This window comes from Oncorhynchus keta, chromosome 20, assembly GCF_023373465.1.
Source record: "Oncorhynchus keta strain PuntledgeMale-10-30-2019 chromosome 20, Oket_V2, whole genome shotgun sequence".
In the NCBI taxonomy this organism is placed as follows: Eukaryota; Metazoa; Chordata; class Actinopteri; order Salmoniformes; family Salmonidae; genus Oncorhynchus; species Oncorhynchus keta.
The window spans coordinates 27,856,038-27,868,712 of NC_068440.1; the positions used below are offsets into that span (position 1 = coordinate 27,856,038).

Consider the following 12,675-nt stretch of genomic DNA (forward strand, 5'->3'; position numbering starts at 1 on the left):
ACACACACATATGTACGCACACACACACACACTCTCTCTTCTCTCTCTCTCTCTGTGGGGCCCCATTCACCCTCTGGCTATTCTCATTCCTCCTAGGCTGGAACAGAGAGGAAACGGAGTGTAACTCTACACCTTTACATACACTATCCCCAACCAGAGGAAGTCACAGTTTACATGTTCTCCCTCTAGCCTTCTTTATCCCTGTAATTCACTCAAAAGTTATATATTTCTGATTCTCTGTTTAACTTGACCTTTTTCTCACGTATTGAACTTTTTTCGTTTTCAAAGGCTGTCTTGAAGAATTTGCTCTAAGTAAAATCCAGCACACAAAACACTTCACAATCTACAACTTTAAACAGGCACTAGACTCTCCAAGAGACTCCCCAGCCTCACACATGCACAACACACACAGGAAATGGCCTCACGTGCTGACCCTGTGCTTGGGGACTATATGGTGTCATGTTTCTGAACCAGAAAGGTCTCGGGCTAACATCTGACCCACAGCCTGGGGCTGGTTGGTCTATGTGTTCTAACACTCTCCTCCTCTCTATGGACTCATATCTATACCTGTTTTGACCTGAGGACTTTGACATGGCCAACATACAACTGTCGCTTGTCTAGGAATGTTATAATGAATTGAATGACTCGTTTCTGGACTTTGTATTGGGACAAATATATAGAAATAGTGTTTTCTAAAGTTGATGTCTTTTAAACATGTTGTTGTTTAGCTTGACAAATGGCTCAGCAGATTAGAGAATGAGACTTGTTGGTTTATTAATTGTATAGCATCTAGGTTAGCTTTACTGAAAGTAGGTCAAGTTAGCTCCTTTCTAGAATTCAATAACTCTGCAAGTTAAATACGTTAAATAGTGAGGCCTTCAGTGAGGGAAAGTATGCATCCCAAATGGCACCCTTTTCCTTATAAAGTGCACTACATCATTTATGACCAGAGTAGTGCACTATAAAGGGAATCGGTTGCCATTTGGGACGTATGTGTGAAACAGTGATGGATATCTGTTTGACTCTGTCACATGAGGTAGAGTACAGTACGGCATGGTTTCAGGGTGATCAGCCACACAGAAATATCCACCTGTTGGAGTAATGTACCAGTATAGAACTGTGACGGAATCATAGAACCAGTGTTACAGGGTTTCTATGTAGTAAACACAACTCCAGGACTCTTATACTGTTGCTTCTGAGTGTGTGTGTGTGTGTGTGTGTGTGTGTGTGTGTGTGTGTGTGTGTGTGTGTGTGTGTGTGTGTGTGTGTGTGTGTGTGTGTGTGTGTGTGTGTGTGTGTGTGTGTGCGTGCGTGTGCGCTTGTGTGAGAGAGGAAAAAGGGAGAGAGTGTGCGTGCGTGCGTGTGCGAGAGAGGAAAAAGGGAGAGTGTGTGTGTGTGTGTGTGTGTGTGTGTGTGTGTGTGTGTGTGTGTGTGTGTGTGTGTGTGTGCGTGCGCGAGAGAGGAAAAAGGGAGAGAGTGTGTGTGTCTGTGTGGCTGGTAAAACTGGCATAGACAACTACATGACCTCATTGTTGGCACTCTTTAAATGTACTCCATTTTTTCATTGGTGAATGGAACAGAAAAAATAAACTACTTCTCTTAAAGAAATATTGCATAACCGAGAGCAATAGTAATGTTGGATGATGTCATTCCCCAGAAACACTCTCTGTTTTTTTGTCCCAAATGGCACCCTATTCCCTACATTTGACCAGAGCCCTATTGCCTGTCTATAGGTTCTGGTCAAAAGTAGCGCACTATATATATAGGGTGCCAATTGGGACACAAGCTTTGCCCGGCCTCTCTTGCTGAGTGTGAGAGCTCACTGCTAGAGCTGGGATCTGACTTGCCTAGTTAAATCAAGGTTAAATAAAAACATTTAAAAAATGTGTTGGATTTGCCCCAAACATAACGCTTTGCATTTTGTCCAAAAAGTGTATTCCTTTGCCGTGGTTTTTTGCAGTATTACTTTAGTGCCTTGTTGCATACAAGATGCACGTTTGGGAATATTTTTATTCTGTATATTTGTATTATTTTCACTGTGTCACTTAGGTAATTATTGTGGAGTCACTACAATGTTGTTGATCCATCCTCAGTTTTCTACCATCACAGACATTTAACTCTGTAGCTGTTTTAAAGTCACCATTGGCCTCATGGTAACATCCCTGAGCAGGTTCCTTCCTGTCCTGCAGCTCAGTTCAGAAGGACGACTGTATCTTTGATGTGTCTGGGTGGTTAAGTACATAATCCACAGCATAATTATTGACCATGCTGAAAGAGATATTCAATGTCTGATTTGTTATTGTACCCAACTACCAATCACTGCCCTTCTTTATAAGGCTTTCGAAAAGCTCCTTGGTTTTTGTAGTTGAATCTGTGGTTGAAATACATTACTTGACTGAGGGACTTTACAGATGTTGTATGGGGAACAGAGGAAGGGTCAGTCATTCACTACTAGACTGAGGGACTTTACAGATGTTGTGTGGGGAACAGAGGAAGGGTTAGTCATTCACTACTTGACTGAGGGACTTTACAGATGTTGTATGGGGAACAGAGGAAGGGTCAGTCATTCACTACTAGACTGAGGGACTTTACAGATGTTGTGTGGGGAACAGAGGAAGGGTTAGTCATTCACTACTAGACTGAGGGACTTTACAGATGTTGTGTGGGGAACAGAGGAAGGGTCAGTCATTCACTACTAGACTGAGGGACTTTACAGATGTTGTATGGGGAACAGAGGAAGGGTTAGTCATTCACTACTTGACTGAGGGACTTTACAGATGTTGTGTGGGGAACAGAGGAATCAGTCATTCACTTGACTGAGGGACTTTACAGATGTTGTGTGGGGAACAGAGGAAGGGTTAGTCATTCACTACTTGACTGAGGGACTTTACAGATGTTGTGTGGGGAACAGAGGAAGGGTCAGTCATTCACTACTAGACTGAGGGACTTTACAGATGTTGTGTGGGGAACAGAGGAAGGGTCAGTCATTCACTACTAGACTGAGGGACTTTACAGATGTTGTATGGGGAACAGAGGAAGGGTTAGTCATTCACTACTAGACTGAGGGACTTTACAGATGTTGTATGGGGAACAGAGGAAGGGTTAGTCATTCACTACTTGACTGAGGGACTTTACTGGGGAACAGAGGAAGGGTCAGTCATTCACTACTAGACTGAGGGACTTTACAGATGTTGTATGGGGAACAGAGGAAGGGTAACTGAGGGACTTTCATTCAGTCATTCACTACTAGACTGAGGGACTTTACAGATGTTGTATGGGGAACAGAGGAAGGGTTAGTCATTCACTACTAGACTGAGGACTTTACAGATGTTGTGTGGGGAACAGAGGAAGGGTTAGTCATTCACTACTAGACTGAGGGACTTTACAGATGTTGTGGGGAACAGAGGAAGGGTTAGTCATTCACTACTAGACTGAGGGACTTTACAGATGTTGTATGGGGAACAGAGGAAGGGTTAGTCATTCACTACTAGACTGAGGGACTTTACAGATGTTGTATGGGGAACAGAGGAAGGGTTAGTCATTCACTACTAGACTGAGGGACTTTACAGATGTTGTATGGGGAACAGAGGAAGGGTTAGTCATTGAGGGACTTTACAGATGTTGTATGGGGAACAGAGGAAGGGTTAGTCATTCACTACTAGACTGAGGGACTTTACAGATGTTGTATGGGGAACAGAGGAAGGGTTAGTCATTCACTACTAGACTGAGGGACTTTACAGATGTTGTATGGGGAACAGAGGAAGGGTTAGTCATTCACTACTAGACTGAGGGACTTTACAGATGTTGTATGGGGAACAGAGGAAGGGTTAGTCATTCACTACTAGACTGAGGGACTTTACAGATGTTGTATGGGGAACAGAGGAAGGGTTAGTCATTCACTACAGATGTTGTATGGGGAACAGAGGAAGGGTTAGTCATTCACTACTTGACTGAGGGACTTTACAGATGTTGTATGGGGAACAGAGGAAGGGTTAGTCATTCACTACTAGACTGAGGGACTTTACAGATGTTGTGTGGGGAACAGAGGAAGGGTTAGTCATTCACTACTAGACTGAGGGACTTTACAGATGTTGTATGGGGAACAGAGGAAGAGTCAGTCATTCACTACTAGACTGAGGGACTTTACAGATGTTGTATGGGGAACAGAGGAAGGGTTAGTCATTCAAACATCATGTCAACCCCTATTATTTTACACACTGTGTGTCCATGTCATTTATTATGTGATTTGTTTGGCCAAATTTCAAGCCTGTACTAATTTAGGGTTGCCTAAACAAAGGGGTTAAATACTTATGCAACAACAATATTTTATTTAGGAATGTATTTATTTAAAAATATAAATATCTTCCACTTTGACATTACAGAGTATTTTGTGTAGATTGTTGCCAAAAAATTATAATTAACTACATTTTAATCTCCATTTGTAAAACAATAAAATGTCAAATAGCTTGCCTATGTATTAGTTATATTCTATTATAGAAGTGAAAAGTTTCATTACAATTCGCTATATATTCATTTTCAGATATGTTTGTCAATGTGCTTTTATTGTTTAATGGAATTGTGTTTTTATCTAATCATGGCATCATGGGGTGGCTCAATGACAGACATGCATTTGTTTCAAATCTATCACTTGATGGTTTCATCTCAGAGAGACCAATTATCATGTTTTTTTGCAAAATGCCAAATATCTGCCTCACTCTCAGGGAAAAAAGTATTACTATTGTGTTTTACAGTCAAATATAACAATTAACTACATTTTTTCTAAAGAACTGTACAAATGATAGATTTGTGACAATATATATTTTTTAATTCAAAAAAATATTATCCAGAGTGACTTACAGTAAGTGCATTCATCTTAAGATAGCTAGGTGAGACAACCACATATCAATCACAAATACATGATACGAACAGTCCTTTCCAGCTAAACAATGGATATATACAACATGCAACAATTTCAAAGATGTTACTGCGTTACAGTTCCTATAAGGAAATCAGTCAGTTGAAGTAAATTGGGTTTCACATAGCTGGGAATACAGATATGCATCTGTTGGTCACGGATACCTTTAAAAACAGTAGGCGTGGATCTGAAAACCAGTCAGTATCTGGTGTGACCACCAGATGCCTCATACAGTATCTCCTTCGCATAGAGTTGATCAGCCTGTTGATTGTGGCCCGTGGAAAGTTGTCCCACTGTTCTTCAATGGCTTCAGTTGCTTGATATTGGGTAGGAACTGGAACACGCTGTTGTACCAGAGAATCCCAAACACTGGGCCATTTTCAGCTTCTAGGAATTGTGTACGGGGGGGCTGTGCATTATCATGCTGAAACATGAGGTGATGGAGGTGGATGAATGGCACAACAATGGGCCTCAGGATCTCGTCACGGTATCTCTGTACGTTCAAATTACCATCGATAAAATGACATTGTGTTCGTTGTCCGTAGCATATGCCTGCACATAACATAAACCCACAGGCACCATGGGGAACTCTGTTCACAACATTGACATCAGCAAACTACTTGCCCACATGACGCCGTACAGGCTGTCTGCCATCTGCCCAATACAGTTGAAACCGGGATTCATCCATGAAGAGCACACTTCTCCAGCTTTCCAGTGGCCATCGAAGGTGAGCATTTGCCCACTGAAGTCAGTTACGACACCAAACTGCTGTCAGGTCAAGACCCTGGTGAGGATGACTAGCACACAGATGAGCTTCCATGAGGCGGTTTCTGACCGTTTATGCAGAAATTCTTCGGTTGTACAAACCCACAGTTTCATCAGCTGTCCGGGTGGCTGTTCTCAGACAATCCCGCAGGTGAATTTTATTTTATTTATTTAACCTTTATTTACCTAGGCAAATCAGTTAAGAACAAATTCTTATGTACAATGACGGGCTACCCAGGCCAAACCCGGGGCGACGCTGGGCCAATTGTGCGCTTCCCTAATTATGCGCTGCCCTATGGGACTCCAAATCACGGCTGGTTGTGATACAGCCTGGAATCGAACCCGGGTTTGTAGTGAAGCCTCTATACTGCTTGCTGGTATCCCTGCTTGCCAGCTCACTTTCCGTTCGAATCCCAGATCCGTCGTTGCACCTGGGATTCCACCTCTTTAACCGTTAGGCTAACTGCCACCCATGTAAGGTGATACACACAAGTGATACACTTAACTTAAGATATCAAGTGATACACTTAACTTAAGATATCAAGTGATACATTTACCTTAAGATATCAAGTGATACACTTAACTTAAGATATCAAGTGATACACTGTTAACTTAAGATATGAAGTGTCATTGATGATTGGTACTTCTTGACCTCTTAACTGTTTTCACAGCTGTAAAAGAAGAGAAAGAATAAGAAAAGCAATGACGACTTTCAGTTGTATTCCTTTGCTCAGTTCAGTGGTGATGTTTGTTGGAAATGCTTTAATGCCTTTAAACACCAAGTCTGTTTTTTGGACAAAAATAAAATCACTTGGGAGTTGGTAAGAAAGGGCCTGTAGAGATCGGTTTTAATTGTAATTTCATGGTATTATGTTTTGTTATGTTTTTATTCCTTAGAGAGCTAAAACCGTGGGTCACCTCCACCAACACCAACACCCACACCCGGGAGCTGTCGCCAACGGCAACATGGGTCCCACCATGGGTAACATGATGGAGATGTCACCGCGCCAACGGCACACTCAACTGCAGCAGCAGCATCATCAGCACCTGCAGCAGGCTCCGCCAATCTCCTACCAGCAGCACTGCCACGCCCCTCCACATCACCTGGGAAACGCCCACAGCCTGGGCCACCAATCAGGGAACGCGCCGCATCATCCGGTTCACCAATCACCTCCCTCGCACCTGCAGGCCAGCCACACCCACCAGACCTCGCCTCACCTGCCCCTCCACTCCATAGCTGCTCAGGTACAGTATTACCTAGTTGTTGACATGACAACCACTCTATATCAAGCTTTGTTAGTTTAGCGTGAGGGTTGGTTGCCAATTGCTGTAATCTGACATCTGTAAAATTGCCTGTCATCACCACTGTTGCATCAACATTATGGTGCTATTGCATAGACCTTTTGAATCCCAAATTAACCCGTTTCCTATGCAGTGCACTCAAAAGTAAATTGGAATTAGGGTGCTATTTTGAAGGCAGCCCTTATCACAGAGGATCCAAAGTTGTACAGGTTTAATGACCCGTGTTTGTCTGTTGTGCAGTTGTCTCCAGCAGCGCAGCAGATGCATTCATCCCAGCAGACACATTCCCTGCATGCAGGCCAGGCGACTGGAGGACGCCGCAGGAGGTCTGTGGACCAGGACCCAGACGAGCGCAGACAGAAGTTCCTGGAACGCAACCGAGCTGCGGCCACTCGATGCAGACAGAAGAGGAAGGTCTGGGTGTCTGCTTTGGAGAAGAAGGCAGAGGAGCTGACACACAACAACATGCAGCTGCAGGTAGGTTTATACGAAGGTTGTCACCGTACCAGTACAGCGATACAACCATAACTGATTTTCCCTGGACAAAAGTAAAACTCAAAGCAGATTAAACTCTTTGGTTCTTAAAAAACCTATTTAATGTTAAATATTGTGTGCTATAGCACGGAAATCAAACCGTGATTCAGGGTGACATAAGGCTGCTTCTTTCTACCAGTAGGACTTTTTTCCTCTGGTATCGTGACAACCCTAGACAACATGAGTTTACGCACGCATACACATACACTCACACATTGTCACACTATCACTAACCTTTCTGTCCCTCGTACCATTCCAGAACGAGGTGACTACTCTGAGGTCAGAGGTTGGCCAGCTGAAGCAGATCCTGCTGACCCATAAAGACTGTCCTGTCTCCACCCGGCAGAGAGAATCACAGGGGTACCTCAGTGAGTAACACCCCGACCCCGCCCATCCTCAAAACACCCAGAGGTATACCCCTACTCTCTACAATAATCCTATCCTCAAAACACCCAGAGGTATACCCCTACCCTCTACAATAATCCTATCCTCAAAACACCCAGAGGTATACCCCTACTCTCTACAATACTCCTATCCTCAAAACACCCAGAGGTATACCCCTACTCTCTACAATACTCCTATCCTCAAAACACCCAGAGGTATACCCCTACTACCTCTACAACACTCCTATCCTCTACAATACTCCTATCCTGTCCTCAAAACACCCAGAGGTATACCCCTACTCTCTACAATACTCCTATCCTCAAAACACCCAGAGGTATACCCCTACTCTCTACAATACTCCTATCCTCAAAACACCCAGAGGTATACCCCTACCCTCTACAATACTCCTATCCCAAAACACCCAGAGGTATACCCCTACCCTCTACAATACTCCTATCCCAAAACACCCAGAGGTATACCCCTACCCTCTACAATACTCCTATCCTCAAAACACCCAGAGGTATACCCCTACCCTCTACAATACTCCTATCCTCAAAACACCCAGAGGTATACCCCTACTCTCTACAATACTCCTATCCCAAAACACCCAGAGGTATACCCCTACCCTCTACAATACTCCTATCCTCAAAACACCCAGAGGTATACCCCTACCCTCTACAATACTCCTATCCCAAAACACCCAGAGGTTACCCCTATCCCTCACAATACCCCCTATCCCCAATACTCCTATCCCAAAACACCCAGAGGTATACCCCTACCCTCTACAATACTCCTATCCCAAAACACCCAGAGGTATACCCCTACCCTCTACAATAATCCTATCCTCAAAACACCCAGAGGTATACCCCTACTCTCTACAATACTCCTATCCTCAAAACACCCAGAGGTATACCCCTACCCTCTACAATACTCCTATCCTCAAAACACCCAGAGGTATACCCCTACTCTCTACAATACTCTTATCCCAAAACAGATTCCTACTTCTATCCCAAAACACAGATTCCTACTCCTATCCCAAAACACAGATTCCTATCCCAAAACACAGACTCCTAGTCCTATCCCAAAACAGACTCCTAGTCCTATCCCAAAACAGACTCCTAGTCCTATCCCAAAACAGACTCCTAGTTCTAGTCCAAAACACAGACACCTAGTCCTATCCCTAAACAGACTCCTAGTCCTATCCCAAAACAGACTCCTAGTCCTATCCCAAAAGAGACTCCTAATCCTATCCCAAAACAGACTCCTAGTCCTATCCCTAAACAGACTCCTAGTCCTATCCCTAAACAGACTCCTAGTCCTATCTAAACTAAACAGACACCTAGTCCTATCCCTAAACAGACACCTAGTCCTATCCCAAAACAGACACCTAGTCCTATCCCTAAACAGACTCCTAGTCCTATCCCTAAACAGACTCCTAGTCCTATCCCTAAACAGACTCCTAGTCCTATCCCTAAACAGACTCCTAGTCCTATCCCAAAACAGACTCCTAGTCCTATCCCTAAACAGACTCCTAGTCCTATCCCTAAACAGACTCCTAGTCCTATCCCTAAACAGACTCCTAGTCCTATCCCTAAACAGACTCCTAGTCCTATCCCTAAACAGACTCCTAGTCCTATCCCTAAACAGACTCCTAGTCCTATCCCTAAACAGACTCCTAGTCCTATCCCTAAACAGACTCCTAGTCCTATCCCAAAACAGACTCCTAGTCCTATCCCTAAACAGACTCCTAGTCCTATCCCTAAACAGACTCCTAGTCCTATCCCTAAACAGACTCCTAGTCCTATCCCTAAACAGACTCCTAGTTCTATCCCAAAACACAGACACCTAGTCCTATCCCTAAACAGACACCTAGTCCTATCCCTAAACAGACACCTCGTCCTATCCCTAAACAGACTCCTAGTCCTATCCCTAAACAGACTCCTAGTCCTATCCCTAAACAGACTCCTAGTCCTATCCCAAAACAGACTCCTAGTCCTATCCCAAAACAGACTCCTAGTCCTATCCCTAAACAGACACCTAGTCCTATCCCTAAACAGACACCTAGTCCTATCCCTAAACAGACACCTAGTCCTATCCCTAAACAGACACCTAGTCCTATCCCTAAACAGACACCTAGTCCTATCCCTAAACAGACTCCTAGTTCTATCCCAAAACACAGACACCTAGTCCTATCCCTAAACAGACTCCTAGTCCTATCCCAAAACAGACTCCTAGTCCTATCCCTAAACAGACTCCTAGTCCTAACCCAAAACAGACTCCTAACCCAAAACACAGACTCCTATCCCAAACACAGACTCCTAGTCCTATCCCAAAACAGACTCCTACTCCTAACCCAAAACAGACTCCTAACCCAAAACACAGACTCCTATCCCAAACACAGACTCCTACTCCTATCCCAAAACCCACAAAGATACATACTGTACCATGTGTACCATCTACATGGTCCCATGTGAGTGTGATGGGCCTGCTACACAGGACACTTTTGCAGAGTGTGAGACACTCCTATTGTTTTTAGTGAAACCTGGGTCTTAGCAGCGACCCACTGGTTGAATCAACGTTCTTTCCACATCATTTCAATGAAATGAAGCTGAACCTACAGGAGGTTGGTGGCACCTTAATTGGGGAGGACGGGCTTGTGGTAATGGCTGGAGCAGAATCAGTGGAATGGTATCCAGTGGGATGGCCCTGTGAGAGACTTGTGCTGCTCGGTGTAAAACTTTCATAAATTCAAGGTATGATTCACTCCCAAGAACACTTGATGAAGTGCCTGGCACACTGGCAAAATGTTACATGTCCAGGATAGCAGCTTAAAGCCTCAAGTTCTTGACGCCCAGTGTAGCTCCCTGTCAGAGGGTCTCCCCAATTCAAAAAACATCCAGAGTCAGAAACACAGGTATCAGAAACACAGGGCTACAGTCTCGAAATGGTTGGCATATGAGGTTGAAAAGGGAGATCGAAAACCCCTTTGCACCTTGACTGAATTGAAACATCTATGATGCCTATTCTTGTCAGAATGATAGTTGATGTAACCAGAGCACATTCTTGGGTGTTACAGACAGATGTACTTTATTGGTATATTTGCTCCACAGTAATGCAAATGTCAAAATAAAATTGCTATTTTCCTTATATGAACTGTACATGAGTTGTCATTAATTATATAACATATGACTGCTTTATTTCTGGTGACATTTTGTTATTTTTATATATAGTGTTTTTATTGTAGACTTTCCTCTGGACCCAGATCTTAAACAAAGAGAGAGAGGGAGCTGTCAAACACTAGCCAGGTCAATTTGATTGACAGCTGTCTCTGTGCCCCAGGTCCAGGGAGTTCGACAGGAAGTCCCTCCCCCCTATGTCCCGGGTCGCAGCAGCAGGCCATCCAATCCAACAGCATCTCCACCTCCTCAGCTCGAGGGGGCGATGGAGCGCACAGCAATTAAAAATTAAAGCGCGGGTGGGTGCGCATGTGGTTCGGAACATAGAGTTGGATAGAGAGCTTCCAATAATGTCCCAGGAGACAAACTCTCTAGTACATCTCTATGGTTCAGAATCAACCCCCCTCCAATTGAGTACAGGATGTAGTTACTCCTAAACACTGAGCTAAGGTCAGTTATGTGTTTCCCCCCTAATGGTTAAGGTTAGGATGGGGAAGGGTGAGCTGATCCTTGATCTGTGGTTAGAGGCAACTTCTACCTGGAATCAGGGATTAAACCCTAGGTGGGTGCATCTCATTAGTCTTAAATGGCTCCCTCTCCTGGTCTCCTAGCCTCTATGGACACATGTATAGCAGAACTGGACTGGTCTCTATAAGCCTTACATCTCCGGTAGGTTTGCAAAATTCCGGTAACTTTCCCAACCGTGATTTCTGGAAAACCTGTGCATTTTGGGAAAGTTACCAGTGTTTTTGCAACCCTAGTCCCTGTCTCTCTAACTGTGTGATCATAGTCACCTGTGAACTGGATCGAATTGTGTCTGGGGGAATCAGTCGACCAATGTGTCTCAGTTAGTGGGAAATCAGACAAGTACTGTGCTATCTGTTCCAGGACTGCTTCATGGCTGTGTGTCTGCAAACATACTTGTTATCATATCACCTTTTTCTTAGTGGCAGTATTTTTTTGAATGCGTCAGAGTTGGGTCTTGTAACTTACACCATGACTAGGACCAGGAGTTTCTCCAGGAATAACTCTGGGGCTTAAAAATAGCCTGTTACTATGGACCAGAGTTTTACCTAGTCAGGTCACTGGGTCAGGTTAAACTCCTGGCTCTAACCATGACTAAATAATGTTTGTTGCGTATGTGTTTGTGTATGGTTGTATGTATAACATAGGCCTCTCTGAAATGCAGAACGTGAACAAAAACTAATACAAATGTACATTTTATACAAATTTATATCAAGTCCTATGAATAGGATGCCCTTGTTTTGTAACAATGTAATGCAAAGCCTCTTTTCCCTTTGAAAGTATTACAATGTTTGTACATACATTAAGTTGGGCCCAGAGTTTTCCTTGACCATGTCACTTGACCAAGATAACTCCTGGCCCTTTGTTTAACCTCTGTAAAGCACTTACTAGTTTCCTACAGTGTATTTATCATGTAAACTAGGCTCACACAGTACGTTGGCCTATTACCTGTTACCTGTATCTATGTATCCTTCTGTGTCTGTATTGTGATTTGTGTTTTGTTTATTTTTTTTGTACAGATATTGACAATCGCTACAAACCTAATACGAAAATAAAAGCACTTATTCTCTGGTA

General features: G+C 43.6%; 1 protein-coding gene and 1 long non-coding RNA gene across 85 annotated transcripts in view; one reads left to right on the forward strand and one right to left on the reverse strand.

Annotated features, from left to right (window-relative positions):
* Positions 1–12,675, forward strand: part of LOC118398990 (cyclic AMP-responsive element-binding protein 5) — a 36,082-nt gene extending 23,407 nt beyond the window's left edge. The window contains exons 8-15 of one of the 50 annotated variants that reach the window (XR_008073010.1): positions 6,578–6,925; positions 7,223–7,459; positions 7,776–7,927; positions 7,975–8,115; positions 8,188–8,373; positions 8,421–8,513; positions 8,561–8,606; positions 8,668–8,784. Coding sequence is in view for 1 of the 50 variants with exons in the window: in XM_052472537.1 (XP_052328497.1) it covers positions 6,578–6,925; positions 7,223–7,459; positions 7,776–7,884; positions 11,240–11,361 (816 nt within the window). In the remaining 49 variants the exon portion in view is untranslated. Of the gene's footprint in view, positions 1–6,577; positions 6,926–7,222; positions 7,460–7,775; positions 7,928–7,974; positions 8,116–8,187; positions 8,607–8,667; positions 8,981–11,239 lie in introns of those variants that run through there. The other 49 variants (XR_008073022.1, XR_008073025.1, XR_008072997.1 and 46 more) reach the window with 49 other exon arrangements.
* On the reverse strand, positions 8,964–10,249 carry LOC127909935 (uncharacterized). 35 transcript variants are annotated; one of them, XR_008073069.1, is made up of 4 exons: positions 9,938–10,249; positions 9,746–9,865; positions 9,288–9,311; positions 8,964–8,994 (listed from the first exon to the last, which is right to left on the reverse strand). It is a non-coding gene; the product is annotated as an uncharacterized LOC127909935 (long non-coding RNA). The 35 variants fall into 35 exon arrangements; XR_008073066.1 differs by having other exon boundaries at positions 8,985–9,018; XR_008073052.1 differs by lacking the exon at positions 8,964–8,994 and adding an exon at positions 9,079–9,092 and having other exon boundaries at positions 9,288–9,431.